At 43.6% G+C, this 24,689-nt stretch overlaps 1 protein-coding gene across 1 annotated transcript in view; it reads right to left on the reverse strand.

Moving 5' to 3' along the window:
- ENPP3 (ectonucleotide pyrophosphatase/phosphodiesterase 3) overlaps positions 1–22,290 on the reverse strand; it is a 128,110-nt gene extending 105,820 nt beyond the window's left edge. Inside the window, exon 1 of the mRNA XM_083176707.1 lies at positions 22,051–22,290. Within this exon, the coding sequence (XP_083032833.1) occupies positions 22,051–22,128 (78 nt within the window). The 5' untranslated portion in view covers positions 22,129–22,290. The remainder of the gene's footprint in view (positions 1–22,050) is intronic.
- Between the last annotated feature and the right edge of the window lie 2,399 nt (positions 22,291–24,689).

A 24,689-nucleotide genomic window follows, 5' to 3' on the forward strand; every position in this document is an offset into this window, starting at 1 on the left:
CTGATTGGCTGTAGGTGGCTCCATGGAAATGTTTAGAGACCCCACGATTTCCCCCCTCGTATTTGGGGAACCAGGACCAGCTCAATGAGCCTCGGGCTGCGCACACTCACGTTATTAACAAAACTGCACGTTTAAAAAGAAAATTGCACATTTCCATTACTGTCTAAAAAAAATATAGAATTTTACAACATTTCGCCCGAAGTGTCAAACTGTTTCTCCCCTGGAATTTATACAAAGTGAGAACCTGATTCTCCTGGCAAAAAGCATGAGAAACGGTCTGTATTTTTTTTATGAATAAATATTGGTTTAGAGTTTGGCACTTACTGGATCTGAAGGCACACTAATGACACATACATTGTAATCTCATTGCAGCAACAGCCAGATACATATCATTTAAAAAAAAAAGTATATTACCCTGTATTTAATTTTATTTGAGTTTATTTAGCTTTTAATAAGTTAAATCATCTGGACATCAGATGATTGTTGTGAGAATGGGCAGAGGCAGTGTCTGAACAGGACTACAAAGACCAGCCAAACCATTGAACAATAGCTTATACCCAAGTCTGAAGCCAAAGTAAAGTAGCAAGTAAGGCATATAATTGGATGTAAAATATGCAATTTAAACAATGCAGTATATTTAGCACATGCTGGACTATGTCTTAGTAGGGGTTAATTTCTTCCCAGTGTGAGAATGTGGAAATAGGGCATACTTTGGAGAAATCTTATTTTAAAAAATGTGGCAGACCCTTAGCCAGCCACAGACCCTATCTCTATGGCCATAGAGAGCAATGATGGTCCCAACTGATGAGGGGGAGTATGGCCCAAATCACGGGGAGGGGCTATGCCACCCAGAAAATATAAATCATAGTTTTATGTGGTCAGAGATGGCATGCACCACTTATGGGACATTCTTCCCCTTGCCCCTACCAGTTGCCTTAAACAAGCCTGGGCCTTTACCACTGCAGTGGCGTCGCTACCTTGGATGACACTCTGTGTGTGAGACCGTGATGTTTGCACATATTTGACTTATGCCAGCACAAAAGGTTTGTGGTTTTGTGAGACAGGGGCATGACCACACAAGTAGGGGTCCCCAGAGACTGCTCCTACTGCACTGTTACAGGAGCTGGCACTTTGGTGTCACCCATCGACACGTGACACCCAGGTTTGTCCCACTACCTTGTAGTGACACCACTGCATTACTGTAACTCCTACTGCAAACTGTGACACAGGTGTAAATTAGTGCAGTGTGTGGTGTATAAATCAATGTCAGGATGTCATAGCAGCACTGGAGATCAGTACTGCAGGTTCCCGAAAACAATGGAAGTAACCCTGTATCCTCAGAAGTGTCTAAAAGTGACTTGCCAGGTGAGAGGGTAAGTAAGAGGAGCTTGAGACAAGCAAAGATAAATATGGGTATAGTCATAATGCACACCAGTTAGTCATCCTGTGCTCAGTCTGTGATATAAGTCCAGCGGGTGCCAAATGACTCTCCGACAGTCGGTATTCCGACGGTCATTTCTTTGCCATTGGCATTCCAACTTTTAAATGCCCGATAGTCGGGATCTCGACTGCCAGAGGCTATTTTCCCTTGTGGGGGTCCATGATCCCCACAGAGGTAGAGCAAAACAGGTGGCGAGCGCATCGAGCCACCAAGCCTGCAGCATGGCGAGCACAGAAAGAAAGCAAAAGGCTCTGACTGTCGGGATTTTTATGTCGGAGAAACAATGTTTGGGGACTCCTACCACACCCGAGTCCAGCTTCGCACCTAAATTGTAGTTGTCCACCAATTGGGGACTTGTATTCCAGTAGCTGAGTATCCAAAGAGATGCAATATCAGTAAAGTCTGAGGAAAGTAATTAGCAGGAATAGAAGTTAGTCACTAGTATCCAATTATCCTGAACATAAACCAGTGGCCAAGAGGGAGAGTCAGGGAGATAGAACCAGCCCAGACAGTTCCACTGGAGACTGCATAACAGTATCAATAATCTTCAGGAAAGCAGTATTTGGACACTTCCCATTATCACCAGCACTACATAATCACTGCTTGCTACACTAGAGAGAACAATAGTCATTTATTAGGCCCTTATTCTGGTTGGTGCGGTCGAGCCGCATATGCGGCTCCGACCGCACCAGACGAATCCCCGCCCACCCTACGGATCGCCACGGCCGTCCGTACACGGACGGCTGGCGATCCGCATAAAAATGGTGGAGGCTACGCCTCCACCATGGTGGGAGCTGCCCCCTGCATTCGATGGTCGTCGACCATCGGAGGCAGGTCCGCACGCCGCGGCAGCTCCCGCAAGCTGAGACCACACGGACAATCGTCCGTGTGGTAGCTTGTATGGGGGCTGAAAGCTGACATCCGGCGACGTCAGCTTTCCGCCCCCATGAGTTGCGTCATGCCCTCATTAGCATGCGTACGCCCCGCGTTTGCATGGGAACGCCCATGAAACGCGGGGCGTACACATAGGGAAATGAGGGCATGATGCCTCTCACGCCCCTATACGCCCCCTTTGCGGCGGACGAAATACGTCTGCGGCGAAGGGGGCTGCACATGCGCAGATTCACCTCTGCGCATGTGCAGAGTAAAAACATCGGCGGTACGGCCGCACGCGGGCCGTACCGATCCGATTAGAATAAGGGCCTTAGTCAGGCACACATTGATCCTCTCTAATCACTAAATGCAACTAGTGTAACTTCAAAGACCTGGTTCAGAGTCACACTGCCATGCGTTTCAAAGATAAGTTCTAAGAGATAATTAGTGGGCTCACAAAACAGTTGCGACACCCCCACATTTTTTTCAGACAAATTTGATTACCTCCCACAGATGATCACTACCTGGCACTCACTTTGCAAATAAATACTCACTATGTGCCATTGCTAATTTAATACAATATGCAGCTGTGATACATACAAACTAGCATAAAATCACTTCACTGTGCCCAACCAGGGCCGCCAATAGGGGGGTACTGTGGGTACAGATGTCCCGGGCACCGGCCTCTGGAAGGGCCCAGGCAGCTCATTTTACCCACTGCAACCCCCCGACTGCCTCCACTGCATTGCGATCAGTGCACTGAACAAAGCAGGTCCCGGAGCGCAGGCTTATTCAACCCAGGACACGGGCGGACAATTAAAATGCTGCTCCGGCTTTTGAGTCAATCAGAGCTTGTGTACTGGCAGCCAATCAGAGTGGCTGCCGGCACGCGAGCTCTGATTGGCTCACCAGCCGGTGCTACATTTTAATTGGCTGTCGGCATCCTGAGTTGAAGAAGCTTGTGCTCCTGGACCTCCGGGCTGCAGCTCAGCGGAATAGGAGATGGGGGAGCAGGAGCCAGGTTACAGTAAGTCAAGTGAGGAGGGGGCCTGGACTGGAAATGATTCCCGGGCCCCAAAATTAATGATGGCATCCCTGTGCCCAACATCAACATGTGTCCCATGATTACATCAATATCACTAAATCAGGCCCATTATTTTAATAAATGCTATAGCATATAATAAATATATTAAGACAATAGTAGGTAAATACAGTATAAATATATAATTTAATAAAAAATATAACACCTTAATATGGACCTATTTCACATTTGACTTCTAATGTGAGAATTCACAGTGGACTGCGAGGAGAAAGCCACCACCCAGATAGAAAAAGTAACCTCTCTCTGCAAAATTGCATTAGAATTGCGAATGGATCACAAATCCACTCGCAAAGTTATACGCAATTTCTGAACCATCAAAAGGATTTTGCTGTCTGTGCAAATGTAAATCTTAAGGCCCATACACACTTGACGATTTTCAGCTGGAAATCAGTCAAAACGGGTGTTTTGACCGATTTTCAGGTGAAAATCGCCTAGTGTGTATGGAGCAGAGATCACCCACTAGCGATGATGTGTGCTCCCGCATCATCACTGTCAAAGTGGGTAATCTGCTGGTAAAACCAGCATGCCTAGCGATGTATACGTCACTAGTGCCACTGGTCACCAATGAAAAAAAAAAAAGCTGGTAACGTATACATTGCTGGTGCGTTGGTGGGCAGTGGCACTAGTAATGTATAGATCGCTGGCCTGCACCAGCAATGTATAAGTTAGCGGATTTTTGGGGGGGGTTTTACATTGGTGGGCAGTGGATCCACTAACATATACAACGCTGGCGCAGGCCAGCGATCTATACGTTACTAGTGCCACTGCCCACCAATGTAAAAAAAATTATAAGCCAGTAACGTATACATCGCTGGCCTGCACCAGCGAAGTATAAGTTAGCGGAGCCGCTGCCCACCAATGTAAAAAAAATGAGCTGCTAACGTATGCATCGCTGGCATAAAACGTTACTAGTGCCACTGCCCACCAATGTTAAGAAATGAGCCGATAACGTATACATTTGGGTGGGGTGTGTTCAAACTGAAATCTAAAGTGCAGTGTTAAAATAAAGCTTCATGCAAATGCAGCCAGTATTTACCATGAACAGAAAAATATAAATGCATGGCATGATGGTTTGTTCCAGACACAAAGTTACTTTCTTTTTTTGCTTTGCTTACAAACATGACCCTGTGTCTCAAAGATTATGGGGGAAATTTATTAAAGGAAATTTGTAAAAAATAGGTGTATTTGTATCCAGAAATACACTTATTTTTGACATTTTCTATCCCGAAAATACGGCAATTCGTAGTCGTATTGATAGCACATCAATACGACTATGAATTGCCGTATTTTCGGGATAGTAAATGTCAAAAATTAGTGTATTTCTGGATACAAATACACCTATTTTTTTACAAATTTCCTTTAGTAAATTTCCCCCTGTATTTCAAATGTATAATCTTTCAAATGTATAAGATTGTAACATTGTCTTTCCTTAACTCAGGTTGGTGTCATAAATGTGTTGCAGGATTAAGTTCAATGAGTTCTTGTATTGTGCATTGTAAAGCAACCATCCTGCAATTGTAGTTGTAATCCTCATTAAAGCTTGTAGTTCGGCCACATCTTTTGTATGATTTTGTAAGATGAACTCAGGCCTATCTTTTGTATGATGTAAGATGAACTCAGTCCTATCTTCATATAATGTAAGATGAACTCAGTCCTATATTTGTATGATGTACAGTAAGATGAACTCAGGCCTATCTTTTATATAATGTAATATGAACTCAGTCCTATCTTTATATAATGTAATATGAACTCAGTCCTATCTTTATATAATGTAATATGAACTCAGTCTTATCTTTGTATGATGTAAGATAAACTCAGTCCTATATTTGTATGATGCATGTACAGTAAGATGAACTCAGGCCTATCTTTTATATAATGTAATATGAACTCAGTTCTATCTTTATATAATGTAATATGAACTCAGTCCTATCTTTGTATGATGTAAGATGAACTCAGTCCTATATTTGTATGATGCATGTACAGTAAGATGAACTCAGGCCTATCTTTTATATAATGTAATATGAACTCAGTTCTATCTTTATATAATGTAATATGAACTCAGTCCTATCTTTGTATGATGTAAGATAAACTCAGTCCTATCTTTTGTATGATGTACGATGAACTCAGTCCTATATTTGTATGATGTACGATGAACTCAGGCCTTAGGGTTTTTGTTATCTGTTGTTCGCATTCAGGAGTGGGTTTTCTGCACTTGATGCACAATTGTATAATACCTTATGTTCCTGAGAGGTAACCCTTCTACGTACTAGTCATCCCCACTCTTGCTAAGCTTCCAAGATCCTCTGGGAGTTACAGAAATCCTCTTGTCTTAGCGTCAGATTCCACAAGCAAGAGGATTGAAGTTTTAACTAATACTTTAAGAAACTTTTAGAATTTGTCAAATAACTTTCTACATGGAAAAGTTTGGCCAGTTGATCTTCAAAAGGACTACTAAATCATGGACCAAGTCAGGCGATGGCTTATGAAATGAGAGATAGTGTCTGAGTTTGTAAAGATCTATGACTGCAAGTTCCATAAATACAGTGTGAAAAATGGTGGTAACACCATTGTTCAGATTGTATGCAATTAACATCATTGGTCACACTGCAAATATTACCATTGTTCACAGTGTGAACATTCCAAATTCACTGTCAAATCAGTGTAGAAAATTCAACTAATATATGCCATACAGACACAAAACAAAGGAGACAACACATATCAAAATACTAAAACCTCAACTACTGATATGGCACAGTAAGTCACAATAATACTGTGAACAATTTACTGTATAGACAATTACTTTAATACAAATAGAACAAGTTAATAAGAACAACTAAAAGAGATTCCACATCAGTTAGGGCCTTATTCTGGTTCACTCCTTCTGGGAAATTCCTTCTTAGATGGACAAAACCATGTGCACTGCAGGTGGGGCAGATGTAACTTGTGCAGAGAGAATTAGATTTGGGTGGGGTTTTACTTCAAAGCGAGATCTATATTGCAGTGTAAAAATAAAGCAGTCAGTATTTTCCCTGCACAGAATCAAAATAACTCACCCAAATCTAATGCTCTCTGCACATTTTACATCTGCCCCCCCTGCAGTGCACATGGTTTTGTCCATCTAAGGATGAATTTGCCAGAAGGAGTGGACCAGAATAAGGCCCTTAGTTATTAGCTGTTATTAGTAAAACACACATTTATTTTATAAATAAGCTAATTGCCTATCAAAGGAGTCAATACACAGATAAACAAATGTCAATGGAGAAATATTCCCTGCGGATCTACAAATCCCAGAGTATGCTCTCCCTTAAGAAAGTATACAGTATATATCTGATGTAAATGCAATGCAAGTGGGCAAAATTGTCTGGTGTCTCTGATAAGCTGCTAGGTGTGTAGTCAGTGCTAAACGTTCTGTAGCACTCACCACTATGATGTGGTTCTTCAATCACCAATGTTGAAATGTAAAAAAACGCCACTGGCGTCTGTATCCAGCTCCACCACAATATTATGTGGACTAGGTAATAAGCACTTCCAATTCGGTAGGTAAGTGTCCACCAACATGACTGACGAAGTCAGACCATTATAGAGGGCTTTATCAAAGAGCAAGTGCTCTGTTTATGACTGTAGTTAGCAACTTTGGCTGCCTATGGGAATAGACTGCACATGTGAGATAGGGATTTGTGTTCAAATATAGTACCGACAATAATTTTATATCAATAAAAAATACACAATAAAGACAAGATACAACAAGTATTCATTTAAATAAATATAAAAAACTTGTATTGGAAAAGTTTGTTTTAGCAGTTGTACTTTGACTTGGATTCGATATCAATCCATGCTACAGGTACATGGGTATCTATCGGAGAACAGTAAGTGTTCACCATGGCATTTTTTGAAGTAGCGGTAAAAAGATGGTATGGTCCTGTGTACTGGGCGTCCCCAGCAAAGCAGAAGTCTGTTTTCCTCTGAGAGGAAATAAACTCCTTTGTGAATATAGGGTATGTGGCTTACCTGTACTAAGTTATCTCCTGCAGCCTGATATTAGTGGTCTACTTTAGCTTTGATGAAACAATCTCCCAAATACATACAGATGGAGCCGGCCTCTTCTAGGCGGGTCTGGTGGTTGGATCACCAACCACCAGCCCCCGCGAGCCGCCTGAAGGGGATGTGGCGCATCCCCCTTCTAACAGAGCCCCCTCTCAGGTCCCCGCCACCTCACCGGGGGACCCAGACGCAGTGCACCACCTCCCCACTCCCCCCCTAACCCTGCCCATCTTCCTGAAGAGGAGACAGGCACGGTTCACATCCCCCACCGCACAGTGACTGGGATGCGCATCCTCTCGGAGCATCATCTCGCGGGGGCAAACTGGCGAGCCCTGGTACTGGCTGGGAGGCGCTCCATCTGTACCTCCCAACATGACCCTCTCCAGGTGGGATTGTAGAAAAGAAGGAGACACTGCACTAATTAGCTCCAGAAACTATATGGCTGATTTCACAATGATTAAAACACATATATTTTTAAGTTCAATTTATTTAGAATAATCAAAATGTAATATACTAGGTGGCCACCTGAAAAGTATTGGATTACATATAATTATAAAAACATATATACTATACAACAAATAATAATACAATAAATGGTTAAAATTAATAATATAATATGGTAATGCTGTTATTTAATAGCACAATATTTTTACTTTGCCCATGAAGATAATGATGAAAATAGCCCTGCTTTTTATAGCCAATTTAAGGTGCATGTTGGATGCTCGTGCGTCCCAGTCAGATGGAGTGTCATCTCGTCAGCGGCAAGCCCTGGCACTGGCTGAGAGGCACTCCATTGGTACCTCTCAACATCCCTCTCCGGGTGGGACACAATGCTTTGCTCCTGCACTTTCCTCTTAATATATGATATGCCATCACCTGTGTTGAAGCACCTTTCTTATCAATTAACCTGTTAATACAGATGAAGGCAATCATACATTAAGAGGAGAAGGTCATGTTGGGAGGTATGCAAATATGTGTAGGAGAGGTGGAATTGTTCCCTCTCTGGTGGATGTCTGTTGTTGAAGACCTGCAGCCTCCATTAATGGTGTGTGGCCAGGACCTGTAGATGCCTCATGCTGGGTTTCTGTCTCACCTAGCACCGTTCGTGGTCCGTGAGTTGGTGGGTGGTGGGCGGGTTCCTGTTAAAGTGAGCACCACTAACTGGATCTCATTACCCTTAAACAATGGGTTAAACCTGCATGAGGACACACTAACGGACGGCCCTACATGGACTGCTCCCGGGAACACGGCAAAGCTCCCGCCACGGGAGATCAGTTAGCGGTGCTCACCTTAACACAAGTCTGCCCACTCATGGACCACAATTGGTGTAAGGTGAGACAGAAACCTGGCAGCGGCATCTACAAAACCCCCCGCCAGAGAGGGAACAGTACCACACCTTCTACACATATTTTATTTATATAAAATTATTGACGGTAATGTATTTCATTGCACACAAATCCCTAGCACACATGCGCAGTCTATTCCCATAGGCAGCCTCTTTTCCAGTTCAGGGGAATCCATGCAAAGATTCCCTTAGACAGCTGCAGTGAGCTAAAAATCTGTGGAAATCATCATCTTGCATATTTTATATATTTTTTATTTATATATTTTAAAAAAATTTCTTGGGAAAAAATTACCTAACTTTATAAGCACCTGAGTTTTCATCTTAGTTGGTTAGTTATCAACTTTGGACCATATCAAAAATATAGACATGGTCAAAATGTTGACATTTCAAATATAGGTTACTGCAAATAGTGTAAAATGTATTCAAAATATAGGCAGGTCTACATCTTTATTTTGATTAAGCCAAATTACTTAGTCAAAATCTCCCAGCCTGAGCCCAGGCTACAATTTTACGATACATTCATTATTCTTGCAAATTTACAAATACCAAACATCACATAAATGTTGCCTTAACTGTTATCTCCACAACAACATATTATATTGTTGATAACATCTACTATACATACAAAGTACAATTCAAGAACTCAGTGGCTCTATTCTGCACCACATAAAAGGATCCATGACACTACCATAACTTAGGATAAGAAGAGGTTACAACCTGCAGTGCACATGGTTTTACCCATTTTGAGAACAAATTTGTACTGCTATCAGATCTGAATAAGAGCCTTAATATAAGGTTCCACTTCTATACATTATATTATATTGTGAATATTAGACTTTTGCAAACTTAAAAAAACGCCCGAATTTGCATGTTTTCACAAATCGCACATTTAGTAAGATGCGAATTATGGCAAAAAATTTACCGCAAAAATAGCACATTTTGATCTGCTGATTCGTTTTCTCACATTTTTTTTCCCATTATAAAGTATACAACTTGCAAGTGTAATAGAGTGCAAGTTTTGGTAAACTTTACCATAAATCGGAAAAAAAAAATAGACCAGGTTCTGACAGAATTCAACAGAACTATGGACAGTTTATTGAGAAAAATTGTGTAAAAGTTAAAATATAAAAAAAATGGCGTGGCGTCCCCCCTCCTGAGCATAACCAGCCCCGGGTTCATTGAGCTGGACCTGGTTCCAAAAATACAGGGGTCAAAAAGCGTAGGGGTCCCCCTTATTTCTTTTTTTTTTTATCATTCTTTATTAAAGATTTTATAAATTTCATAATAATACAAAAACGTAGACACACATTGAAAAGACATAGGTGTAACTTGAGCACAACCGGACCGATTATACAGCAAATAGGTACTAAATATAATTTTAGGCCTCATTTTCAGCTAATAGACTTACTGTACTGAAAAGAATAAAAAGAAATTCATAATATATACATGAGCGTTTCATACATCGTTATATCATTCCAAGAGACTTTCCATTTTTATATATACAAGAAGAGCAATATGATAAAGACGTGAAGACAAGAGAAAAAAAAAAAAAAAAAAAACGGAAAAAAAAAAAAAAAAAAGGGAAAGGAGATAAATATAAATGAAGAAACAATTCCCTCATAAAACATACTCGTATTTTTATCACCTTTGCTGTGCATCGTGGGCCTATACATGTGAGTAACTTATAATTAAATACCCTAAAAATTCATCGTTCTGTGCGGCCCATCACAGGGCTTTAGTGATTACCATTTTAACAATTTTACATTCAAAAAGTGACATTTATTTAAGCAGACGGTGCATAGTCTATTTATTACTATCAAGTAAATATTTATGTAAATTTTCTGCTAGCATGTAGCTAGAAATTCAAATAACACAAAAAAAGGAGAAGAAAAGGTCTCCCTTAACCCCCCACATTATTACAAATTGATTAGTGAGTGCTTTTAACTTTACTATATGGTGAAGTATACCACCTATCCCAAGTATTATTAAATTTACTTATTGCCTTCCTGGAAATATACAAATATTGCTCATGGCCAACTATGTTATTAACCAATGCAGTCCACTCCTGAATTGATGGTCCCTTTTTCCCCATCCAACATCTCGCAATCGAAACTTTTGCAATCGCACACAAATTAATCAAGAGTTGTCCAACCTCCTTAGGTGTATCACTAGGCCACACCCCCAATATTGCAGACAAGGGGGACAACTTATAAACATTCAGGCCAATATCTGAAATTACTTCCTCTACCCCTTTCCAAAAATTTCTGAAGGTGCTCACACGCCCAGATCAAATGCCAAAAGTCGCACTTTGGTAGACGGCATTTGGGGCAATTATCCCCACCCGCCTGAGAGTATCTATTTATCCTATCAGGGGTTAAATATGTATAATATACAATATTCAGCTGTACCTGGTGAATTCTGGGTGAGTTTGTCGCCTTCCACATAGTTTTAAGGGCTTTGCTCCATGTTTCTTCATTTAGCTCTGGGATATTCACTAACCATTTCTGCATACGCATCCCCTCATCTTCATTCTGGGTGTTGATCATGAGAAATTTATAGCACTTTGATAGGAGCTTATTATTCCCCATTTTTTTAATGGCACATTTTAGTGGAGCTTCACCAACTATGATGGGGGCGTGGCGATTATATTGTAGTTTAGCGTTTCTCATTTGGAGGTACCTATAGAACATACCCCTTGAGAGGTTGTATTCGGACTGCAGCTGTGCATATTGCTTAAGTTCTTGCCCATCAAATACTTGCCCTATAGAATGTATGCCATACTGTCCCCAGGCTCTACTACCCTGACTACCATTTAACTTAATAAAAAACGGAATTGAAAATATGTTTGTATCTGGATCAAGGCCTTCATACTCCATTTTCCTATGTGCCCATTTCCATATGTACCGTGCTTGTTTTATAAACGGAGGAGTTTTTAAGGGACTATCTTGTCGTAAAAGAACCTGCAACGGAGTATGCCCAGGACATATTTTACCTATATACCCCTCAATTTCTGCATAATACTCATCCATTTTCCACCAAGTGGAAAGCTGGGCCAGTTGGGCCGCATAATAGTAAAGTTTGAAGTTTGGCAGTGATACTCCTCCCCGTTCTTTATCGCGGCACAGAGTGGATAGCTTAATACGCTGTGTTTTATTCCGCCAAATAAATGCTGATATCGTTTGGTTAATAGTTAAGATGCTTTTCTCCCTAATTAATATAGGGGAATTGGTGAAAATGTATAAGAGTTTAGGTAATATCACCATTTTTATCAAGTTTGCACGGCCAATGAGTGTTAATGGAAGCCTTTGCCAGTTTTTACACCTACACCTGATCTCGTCAATTATGGGGTCTAGGTTATCTCTTACATAGTCTACCGGGCTCAACGTGATCATTATTCCCAGGTATTTCAATTTTGCGACCCGAGCCATGCCCCAGCTATCACCCCAATTGTCACCCTCCTCCAAGCAAGACGTTAACAGCTGCGACTTACTGCAGTTGATAGTCAATCCTGAATATACCCCAAATCCCTTAATATGGTCGATGACTGCAGGTAGGGAGTTGAGATTATTTACCATGCCGACCAGTAAATCGTCCGCGTAAAGCGAGACAATGCTCTTATACATCATCTGGTGTTGGCCGCTCGCTCCCAGAAATGAACGCAATTTACAAGCCAACGGCTCAATTGCTAGTGCAAAAATTAAAGGCGACAGGGGACACCCCTGACGGGTGCCCCTGAACAGGGAGAAAGGCTCAGACAGGTAACCATTCGTGAGGACCCTTGCCCGCGGGGCTCTGTACAGCAGAAAGACCCAGTTGACAAATCTTTCACCAAATCCAAAGGCGATTAATACCTGTCTCAAAAACGGCCACTCGACCGAATCGAATGCCTTATTGGTATCGAATGAGGCCACCGCTATTTTTTTATTATTTGATACCGCCTCCTGCAAAAACATAAACAGTCTTCGAAGATTGATACTGGTCGATTTTCCACACATAAATCCCGCTTGGTCAGAGTGCACAATCTTCCCAATCACGCCATTCAACCTATTCGCCAGAATTTTTGCGAAAATTTTGGCATCGGTTGTGATTAGGGAGATTGGTCGATAGGAATCAACCAGGCTCAGATCTTTCCCACTTTTGGGGATGACCGATATAATGGCCTCGGACATAGAGTCAGATAATCGCCCTTCTGTTTCCATTCTGCCGTACATTTGTAGCAACCGCGGGGCAAGGGCTTCCGTAAACTGTTTATAAAGCTCACAGGGGAAACCGTCCACTCCTGGAGCCTTACCAGAAGGGAGGGACCTAATGGCTGCCTCGACCTCATTGATGGAAAAGGGTTCCTCAAGGTTATTACTATCCAGACCACTCAGGGTCGGAATACCAATATCAGCCAGATATGCTTTGATCTGGGTTTCGTCTGTGGACATCTGGGATTTATATACCTGGGAAAAATGTTCACAAAAGGCTGCAGAGATATCAGCGGATGAGGTAGCCAGTTTGCCGTCATTCAAAACTATCTTAGTAATTATGGTCGAGGGTTTATCAAGTTTAGACAGGTATGCCATAAATTTACTAGATCTATCAACGTTCATATAGAACTTGTGTGAATCTATCAGGATCTTGTGAGCCATCATTGTTTGAAGATGTGCCACCCATTCTTGCTGGGCTTTCAACCACTCTCTTTTAGAACTTTCTAAGTGGTCACTAATGTATTTTCCCTCCGTCAACTCTACCTGTACCTCCAGCCCAACCGCCTCTTCCCGAAGTTTTCTTTTAGCATAGGAAATGTTTTTAATATATAGCCCCCGAATATAAGCCTTAAAAGAGTCCCAGACTATAGAGGGGTAAGCAGTATCCATATTCCGCTCCAGAAACTCTTCCACCATAAATTTAAATTCCTCCTCCGACCCAATTTGAGAGAGCCATGTGGGATGCAAGCTCCACAGCCTAATACTAGTTGGGTTTGATGTCTCCAGCTGTATTTGGACCGGTGAATGGTCCGATATGCCACGGGGAAGATACTCCACCCGAGAGACCCTCGGGGTTAAGTTTCTAGAGATGAATATGTTATCTATTCGGGAGAAGGCGTTGTGGGGAGGTGAATAAAAGGAAAATTGTTTTAGGCTAGGATACTTTTCCCGCCATACATCCACCCAGTCAAACTCTGAAATAAAACGTGACAATGCAGTTTCCTTATCTGGGCCCATGCCTCTAATTGAAAATCTGTCTTTGCCAGTATTCATTACCGCGTTGAAGTCGCCCAGACACACAATAAAGTTATCTGGGCGTGCAGCCGTGAAATTAACCGCGAGCCTCAGAATGTCTAACGTAAAGGGCGGAGGGATATATATGGCTAAAATACAGTATCGCTTGGTCTCTAGTAACCCATCCAAAAACACATAACGACCCTGTGGGTCTATTTCAGAAGCTATCAGACTGAACACAGTATTTTTTTTAAAAATGATAGACACACCTCGCGCAGAGGAAGAGAAGCATGAGTGGAAAACATTTCCCATCCAGGGACGCCGCAAAGAAGCTACCCTATCACCACTGATGTGCGTCTCTTGGAGACAAATGACATCCGCAGATGCGGATCGGCATTGGTTGAGAACCAAGGACCTCTTAATTTTTTCCCCCATACCTCTAACATTCCATGTCATGAAGCTAACCATTAACGTAATCCAAAGTTTGTAAGCAGCTCATGTCTAACAGTGCTACCAGCTGAGGCCAAAGCAGTACTGCACAATATGTCCGTTGATACATTTCAAGTATACACCTACACACAACACTAAACATATACCCCCCAACCCCCCTCCTTGTATCACCTACCCACTTAGGCATACTTCAAAACACTACCGCCCCCCCCCCCCCCCTCAGTATGGTCCCCTAAGACCAATACCCCTTACCAAAGGAAGAGAACAAAGATTATGATAGAGCCCTCACAAGACGTGTGTGACTCTCCAGCGCCACAAAAAGGAAAAAAAAAAAAAACAAACACATAAGAAACCTACTCAATCCCCCCCCCACCGAGTCATATCCGCAAATAATATTATTAACGTTATTTTTTTTTCCTTTAAGCCCAAGTCACTGAAATGTCGCACAATGGTAGTCGGGTATATTGCGACTATAAATACAACATTATTCCAAATACAGCTAGACTTTGGCCAATTGTGACTTAGATGGGTATACTCGGTCCAGCCAAGCAGCAGCCTCCTGTGCGGAGAAAAAGAATTTAGTATCGTCCTCAATGGCTACACGAAGCTTAGCAGGATAGATCATTGAGTAATTTAATTTCAAGTCCCGCAGCCGAGCTTTCACTTCTCGGAATCGTGCTCTGTCCTTTTGGACCTCGTATGGCAGATCTGGGAAGGCCGAGACTTTTTTCCCATCATATTTCAGGTCTCCCATATCCCTGGCGAGCCGCAGAATTTTATCACGATCCTTCGAGAGCAATATTCTTGCTATCAGGGTACGGGGGGGAGCACCCGGTATTGGGGATCTATATGGAATTCGATGGGCACGTTCCACTGAAAACTGGGAGGACAGAGTCTCTTGACCAAGTGATTGCCTTAACCAGTCCTCAACAAACTTTTCTGGCGAGTCTCCCTCTGCCCGTTCATCAAGCCCAACAAACCGTATATTATTACGGCGAGAGCGCCCCTCAATGTCGGATAGTTTATTGCGCAGTTCCTGCATTCTTTCAGCCATAATTTTAAACTGTGCCTGCATCGGGGCTATATTATCTTCGACCCCAGAGATTCTGACCTCAGTCTCTGTTACTCTAGTACGAATTTTCTGTACATCGTCACGAAGAAGCATAATGTCTGACTGGACTTTGTTAATTTGACCCGATAGCCGAGTTTCTGATGCGTTAATTGCTTCTAAGACTTGGGCTAGCGTTATGTCTTGCTGTTGAGGAGGGGCACTGCTCTTTGTGGGGGTAGAGTGGGGCGTACTATCACGCGACGGTGGTGGGCCTTGCGGCTGGGTACGGGCATATTTCTCAAGCCGTGCGGCGGCAGTATTTTGGGTGGATTTGCCCATTGTCATCCTATATATCGGAGCGGTACAAGCTAATAAGAGGGATACGTGTGAGTGTTTGCAAACTCTGCCTCTTCCTTCCTACCCTCCTGAAAATACACACTTTATTTAGTGTACAATCCAATCTTCACCACACACACTGTGCTTGTTCCCTCTATATGAGGGCCTTTCAGTGCCTGGGAGATAAGGCAAATGCAGGTACAGCAAATCTCTCTCTTTTTTTTTTTTTTTTAAAGCAGTCAACAGCAATCAGCAACACTTTGTACAGTCCATTTAGTGTGTGTGGACTTACCAAGCTTCTGAGAGTATCAAACAGTTAGACCTCGTTTCCCTTCCGTGACCTGCATACGGCCACCTTGCCTGTGGATAGGCTGCTGTACGGGGCTAAGCAACTCCGTGCGGCGTGCAGAAAGCTGAATACTCTCGGTCATCGGCTGAGACAGGTATTCACCTGGGTTGGTCCCGGCAGGACACTAGGTCTCCCCTTTCGGTAACTGTCCGTGCGCCTCTCCACCACTCCTCCTTGAGCAGCCACGGAAGCCAGACTCCACAGTCCAGTGCTCCCACCGCTTTGCCGGCTCAGTCAGCCTGTCCGTCTCCGCTTGACTCCGCTCACCCTCACTGCGTCACCACACTGCGCCGGCTTACGATCAAGCGGTGCCGCGAGCACACATCAGCCTCGTAACAGGCACAGTCTTCCTCCGCCGCCTTATGACTTAGCCGCTTCCACGTCTGAACAGTCCACTGCCAGAGTCACATCGGTGGGGGAGTTTAGAGAGGTCTCACCGGCTGGTAAGCATAGACGCTGGAGAGCACAACCACCTCCCTCACGTGCACGCCGTCGTGACTCCTCCTCTTCCTCAGGGCCCCCCCCCTTATTTCTTAAACCAGCCCCGCACTCTTGGACCGGTCCTGGTTCCAAAAATACGGGGGGACAAAAAAAACTGTGAGTCCCCCGTATTTTGGAACCAGCACCGGGCTCCAACAGCCCACTATGTCATGCCACAGCCGGGTGACACATTTTACCTAAGGTCCCCCAGCCCTACCATGTGCACTGGGGCTGATCAGCCCTGGATGGGTTACCAGGGGGAGTGGGGACCCCCTCAATAAAGGAATACCCACCAGTCTTCACCCGTCCAGGGCTGAAGACTGGGGCTGTCCCCAACATCCCTAGGCAGTGGACGCCGGGCTGATATGTGTAAAATTTAATAAAACCCATTGCTTTTTACAGACAAACCACAAGTACAAGCATGCAGGGCATTAATGGGCCCCCTTGGACTTGTAGTTCACCTGTAAAGTGTATATATATATATATATGTCTATTTGATATTATGATACATTTATGGCAAAAAGAGATGGAACATATATTTACTGCTTTAAATACTGCTTTAAATGATAAAATTAAAACAAACAGCATGAATAGAAGAAAAAGGGGCAAGCCAAGCAAAACAATTGTACATTGTGCATTCACACCCAGAAGCAGCACATAGAACTCTAAGAGCTCTGCAGGCATCGACTAGGAACCAGCAGACAGTGCTTGAGAGGCAGAGCAGTGAGCCGGCTTTGGCACACTGATTATAACCGACTTCTTAAAAACATATCTCTAATCTATGATTTACTCTACAATTGTTTTGGATAATTTCAAGAAAATAAATTTTATACTATTTAACATAATTCTTATTCACAGATGTATTTCAATGATATGCAGTCAGGGCACGCAGTGCCTCTGCTTTCATACTCCAGTATACTCCAGAGTTTTGACTATATAAACGATACTGTTAGGTACTATCAGGGAGAGGCCAAAGGTGAACCTCCTTCCTGTGATAGTCAATGACTGCCTGGAGCTTGGGGCAGGGCAGCACAATGGCCAATAATACTGCAAAAGGAGAGGCAGCAATCAGACCTACCTCACTGAGGGGGCATGGCTTTGTACAGTGTCAGGTGAGGTGACCTATCCAGGACGTTCCCAAGCACGTAAACAAGAGCAGCCAAGGAGAAGCTGATGATCAAGATGGCTAAAATGGAGGTGAACATGCTGGCAAGTGGCTGCTGGGGCTGGGCGAGGGGGGCACAAGGCTTCCTCACTCCCCTCTTGTAGGTAACATAGCCCCTTGTCATGTGGTCAAAGAAGAAAGTGCACAACAGGTTTTATGTGGCTTGTGTAGAGGCTCTGTAACATGTTTTAATGTATTATTTTATGGTGACATCTCTTCCCTACATTTCTGTCAGATTAGTGGAGTTTAAGGTGAGTCATGAAGATGTAGTCATGCAGCATGTGCATTTATTATTATCCAGTTTAAGGTGGGTGACTTTGTAAACAACTTTTTTTTTTTTTTTGGCAGCATAACAAGGGACAGATTTAGAGTCATACACTCCGATGTGCATGTCCACAAATTTATTCACTGCCATGCACATGAGCGGAAACATTTGCATCACTCACCATCTAATCGTTTTGGGGAGAAGGAGGCGGTTGCTGATGTCAGCGGTGTGATGGCTGTAGGGAAAAGGAGGCCGTTGCTGACGTCAGTAGCCCTCCCTTCCAATGACCAGGGCACACCTGCATTTTCAGGGGCACACCCAGAAAATGCAGGGTTGCTGCCTCCAGCTGGCTGCAGGGTGTCAATGACCCTGCAAGCAGCCTGCGATGGCTATCCATCCCTGGCTACAATTGCATGGATGGCTTGCGTATGCACACAGCGTACCATGTGCGGTTCTACGATTATTGGCAGGGCTGCAAATTCGCAGCCCTGTGTTCACATTTAATTGGGCCCTAAGACAGTAAAACAATTTAAATATGCATGAGATAGACATAAGGATATCCTTACAAAGAAATAAAGATCAAATAGGGTTTGAGGTAATATGATTAAAAGAGGGGCAGACTAGATGGGCCAAACGGTTCTTATCTGCCATCAAATTTCACTTTCTATGTTTAAACCCATGCCACCCATTGATCTTATGACTGCCACTGCAACAAACATCAATAGTACTGGCCCTTGCAAAAGCTCCATGTTGGGTGGAAGAGAAACAGCTGAAACAGGTTTACCTCTCCAGACTCATTACTCGGAATCACACTTTGCTTTTAATCCCTGGAGTGGTGGGTTTTCCTGGGGCATGACAAACCTACCAGATCAGGTTTGTCCTGCCCCAGAAATACTCACCACTCAAGCTGCAGCTGAGTTGCTGGTCTTCTGCAGCAGCCCCTGCTCCCCTGGGGCTGCTGCTGGCTTCGACTGTTCGCAGCCTCTTGGGGAGGTTGGGGATCTCGGACTTACTTGGGTGCGCTCCGGCATTCATGTGTTTGGGCGCACTCGGGCATTCATATGTTCAGGGGCACTTGGGCATTCATGTGTTCGGCCGCCCGAACTCCTGTGTGGCCCCAAACCTGCCCAAGCAGAGCTGGTGCATATGGCGGTGGGGGGCAGTGGAGCCCCGTTAATCTGGAGTACGATCACCGGGGTGGAAAGTCAGGACTGAGGTGAGTGACAGGGGAGTTGTGTGCTCACAGAGGGTGGTGCGCCAGTGCTGCACAGCTGGAGGCACCACTAACGCACACCTACTGATCAGTGGCATGCTCAGAAATTTCCTGGGAGAGCCCTCTCCTGCAGCACAGCTCAGCGAAAGATATTTCCAGGCATACCACTAAAGTGGTAAATACATTTTTATGGCAATCGCACGAAGAAGACAAATATGTTCCAGTTCCGTCCAACTAAAAATAGGACGGACATACAGAAAAATTATTACATTTTACAGTATTTATAAATCCACCGCAGGCATCTGTTAACAACTGAGATCTGTGCCACTCACAATCAACCACAAGTGTGCACTGGTATTTTCCTGCATCTGGCAGACATATGGTAATATAAATTCTACTAGTTATACATCCTATGCCTCAAGTTGGTAACCATCTTATTGTGGGCAGCAATCACACCTGGCGGTATGATTTGCCAAATATCACCAATGAAGGATTAACTCTGACTCCACTATTGCTTGGAAGAATAAGCAAATACTGTATTAAGCTGTTTCTTGGCTTTCCTAGGCAATAGAGATTGTTGAGGCAATTGGCTCAAATGGCAGGAAAAATTGATACAGCTAGATATTGGCCAAGTAGGGATGAATACTTATTAAATTACAATGATATTCATGATTAATGAGTAACTATATGACCTTTTTGGTGGGGGAGAGTGAAGTGTTGAGAAAACACTATGAGACTAGGTTGCAGTTGGGAGATTCCCCTATATTACTTAATGACTAGATTCCTTGAGATACTGTGTCCCCTTTGGACTCTGGGCTCTAACTAATCCTGTCAGAAGGAACCTCATCACCTCTGTTGGAAGCGTATACAGGCGTCAACTGATTTCTCAGTACATGAGAATATATGCACAGGGAATGCTGGGAATGTATAACCACTTGTACTGAAAAAAAAAGTATGACCAGGGGTTAAAGTGAGGGGGAACAGGGTGGAACTGAGTTCCACCACCTCTAATGGTGAGGTGGAACATTTTAACCTCCACATTGGCCCTGCACAGTAATTCATACAGGAAAGCATTCTAGTTTACAGGGGGTTCCAAAAACCCTACCACTGGCCCTGTCTCTGCCTAATGGGGGGAGGGGATGGGGTGTAATTAGGTGGCATAAAGAAATGAATTCCCCCACCTCTGCATGACCACTTTATGCCCTGAGTATGACTAAAGATAAAAGTTTCCTATTGTCAAAAAAGGATGAGAGTATGGAACCATTTAAAGTCAGTGATTCACATACTTTCTTTGTGTACAGTAATGGTATGCTTAGATAGAAGCCACAGTGCCAGGCTGAGGATTCTGTAACTTAACAGTAAGGATACTGGTGTTATGTGGAATGATTGCTTCGTAATTATGTATTTCTAGGGAAGTAAAGATTGCATTTTTAACTTGCACAATTTATTTATTTTGCATAACGTTAATGTGCATCAAGAAAAAACCTGTGAAAACTACCATGGGTGAATAATATACGCATAATTAGCACCTCTAAAGACAGTGATAATTATTTATTTTAACCTGGAATGTCAGAATATAGGGCCTTATTCTGGTCTGTGCGGCTGGAGCCGAATATGCGGTCAGGACCGTTCTTCCTAAACCCCGCCTTCCGTACGGATCGCTCACTCCGTCCGAATGCGGTAAGCCGCTGACCGCACGGAGCACGAGTGGATTTCCCATGTATACACCTCCTCCATCTCTGGGAACCTCCCCCATCGCATACCATCGAATGCAGGATCGAGTGGTCAGGCAGCTCCCGCGAGCTCAGACCACTCGGGCATTTCTCCGTGCAAAAGCAGGGATCTGGGCGGGCAGCTGACATCCGGCAATGTCATATGTCCGCCCCCTACACGTGCGTCACGGCCGCATTACCATACGTACGCCCAACGTTTGCATGGGAACGCCCATGAAATGTGGGGCGTATACATATGTTAATGAGGCCAAACAGCCCTTCACGCCCCTCTCCTCCCCCTGTTCGTAGTGTAAACAATTCATGCGGAATTCGGACGTATGTCCCTTTCGCACATGCGCAGATATGCCTCTGCACATGCGCAGACACAAAACATCGGCGGAACGAACGCACGCGGACATATCCGCACCAACCAGAATAAGGGCCATAGTGCTGAACAACAAATACACACCCTCTTAAATATATAAAAAGAAGCCATAATTTATATTTTCATTTATAAAATATAATCATTTTTATTGATTATTAACTCATGTTAATGTCATGATAAGCCACAGACCAACCATCTTTTTTCAAGGTTATTATGACAACATCCAATAGGTATAAATAAAGGATTATGGGTGAGATCGTTCAAATCTCAGTTTATTCCACCTCTGTATATTATCTTGTACAAGACAGGTTAATGTGCAGTAGGAAACTTTCAATTATATAAGCTTCAAGCATGGAGTAAATAAACATGGTAAATATGTAGAACATTATTTTGTGAGTTAAAAATAAATTTACTTTTTTATTTTCTTCCAACAAACTTTAAATCTTTTGCTATCTGTATTAAGGAACATGTTCTATATGTTTTTTTTAATATTTACATTGATAAACTCCTAAAACTACATAAAAGTCAAGTATCATCCTTATTATGAACAGTAGCTGACATAAATCAAGAAAAAAAAGGACACACCTGCTCCTAATCTAATAAAATGTCATAACAAAAAAGTTTTTGGTACTTACCACAGAGATTATTTTATACTTATTCACTTGCTTCTTTTTAACAGGTTCTTCCATATTTAAACGTTCAGTTGATTCCATTTTCTCAATGAGCAAGTACTGTTGCTTTCCTGCAGCTGCCAAACATCAGCGAGAGGCGCTACCTGTGTGTCTGAGCAGCTTGTGTAATGCACACTAAACTTTCTGTTTCCTCTTGTAGAGAAAATCCCTATAATACAAGGTGTAACCACATAGTGTGGCACTGGGAAGATACTAGAAAAAAACATATTAAGGATCAAAGATTAACAGTTTTTATCTGTGTAAACTGCTGGCTGACAATACAGAAAAGATTAACTTTTTCCTGTTAACAGAAGGCATAGTACAATCAAAGATTGTAAAGATTTATGATTGTGTTCCACTTGTCTAAATTAGTACCTTGACAAATACAAATATTAAAACTCATTAGGGCAGGTTTAATTAGCTATACACAACAAGACAATAGAATAATGCTGGAAAGAACAATGACTTATCTCTGCCCCCCCCCCCCCCCCCCCCCCATAGAGGATACAGTTGGAAATGAACTACAATACCCGAAAGTACTTGCCAAACTTAGTAGATCATGGCTAATTAGCTCTGCCCCATTTCACTCAGTGTATTATTTCACAATGCAGTTCAGTCACAACTGTGAAATGCTCAACAAGATAATCATTAATTTAAAACTTGCTCATTCACTGTTTGCCTCATTAAAGGTAAAGTTTTGTATATAAATGAGTTGATTGGAATTTACTGTCAAAGTGTCAAATACTGTCAAAGTGTAATACATTTGTTAGTGATACTATTACTTAAGACAAAATGTAAAAATAAAGTAATATTTAGTACAAAAAGATACAGAAACAGAGCACACATTACTAACAATATTGAACCATAAAATATGAGAGCAAGTTCGAGGGCCCAGTGGCGTTCGAGGGGTGAAACCAATGTGCCGACTGTCTGTAAGTGACCAGAGCCGGGTGATACTTTGTTACACTACATGCAGTACCCGGCTTCTGTCACAGTGTAGGAGCTGACCAATGATGTAACTACAGAGGGTGCATTGGATGCAGCTACTATGGGGCCCGGCAGCTTCGGGGGGCCCAAAGGCCCAACAAGCATTCCCCTGCACCCTACTGAAGTCAGTTCATGTAGCTCTGTTGAGCATGAGCACAAGACCCAGTGCTATTACGAGAAAACCTGGCACCACAGATCGTGTGGAGGAGGCCCGACACTGCAGATCGGGAGGAGGAGGCCTTGCGCTGGGGATCGGAGCAGGAGGCCCAGCATAGAAGGTGCGCAGTCAGGGGTAAATACATTATGACTGAGGGGGGGGGGGGGGGGGGGTTGGTATTAATGGCTGTCACTAAATTTTCAAACCCCTGCTTTCCCTCCACTACAACCCCCCTCTTCTCCTACAACCCCCTCTCTTTCTCTACCCCTAACCTTCTCCTCTACACCCCCTCTCATCCTGTACCCCCTCTCCACCTCTACAACCCTCCTCTTTCCTCCTCTAAATCCCCTCTCTCCTCCTCTACAGCCCTCATCTCTCCTCCTATACACCCACTTTCTTACTCAACATGCCCTCTCCACCTCTACAACCCCCCTCCTCCTCTACATTTCCCCCCCCCCCATTGTAGTGACATGATGCAGCCCAGCATTCCTTCTCAGTGACGGAAGTGGGGGTTCAGGTGATGAGGCCACACCCCAACCCACTAGGTCACAGCCCCCTACCCCATGAGGCCTACCTTTCTTGGTATTTTGGCCACTGGGTACCTTTAAAAGTAGGGACACTGCTGCAAAGGGCCTTGCTGTAGATAACTTCCAATCAGTGGCGGATTATACCTATGAGATGCAGGACTGCAAAAGGCAAAACCCCCCGTGCCGCCCGCCGCCCGGATGGTGCGGATGATACTGCGGCACAGGGGGGGGTGTTCAGGTACGGCGGGTGCGATACGGCAAGGAGGGGGGGTCTCGGGTTCGGCGGGTGCGATACGGCAGGGGGGGGGGGGTGCGGGCGATACTGCCTTGCTGCAATCCCCCCAGTGGGGAGCAGGAAGCGGGCGGCGCGGGGGGGACAGCGTTAATTAACGGGTGGGATGGGGGTCAGGGAGGGGGAGGAGGATTACATGCTTACCTGCTCCCCGCTCCCTGCTTTCTTGTACCTCTGTATGGTACCTCAGCGGTTCAGTACCGCCATCCAGTGGCCAGCGCCCTAGGCAAATGCCTAGTCCTGTCTAGTGGTGGCGCCGGCCCTGGTTATGTGCAATGAGATACGCACTCCCGTCACACATCTCATCACACAGCTCAAAAAGTATGTGCTGGACATACTTTTTGTACTAGATCTCATCTCATCTCATTGTCTTACAAAACCTTTGCAATGCGATGAGATGAGATAATGTATACAATATTGTATACAATAATTGTACGTGTATGGGCACCTTTTGGGAAGCCAGATGCAGTCGTGAGACTGCACTGGCTTTACTGTGACTGATAGAAACAGGTTAGGCAGGTAATGACTTTGTAGAAGGGGGCAAGATTTCACAGCACGACCCCTGTTTATGGCAGTCTGGGGGTCTGTGTCTGCAGTTCTGACTCCTACACTATAAGAGGAGATGGGTGCTGCACTAGAA

The sequence above is a fragment of the Crinia signifera genome, chromosome 3 (assembly GCF_055691185.1).
Source record: "Crinia signifera chromosome 3, ASM5569118v1, whole genome shotgun sequence".
Taxonomy (NCBI): Eukaryota; Metazoa; Chordata; class Amphibia; order Anura; family Myobatrachidae; genus Crinia; species Crinia signifera.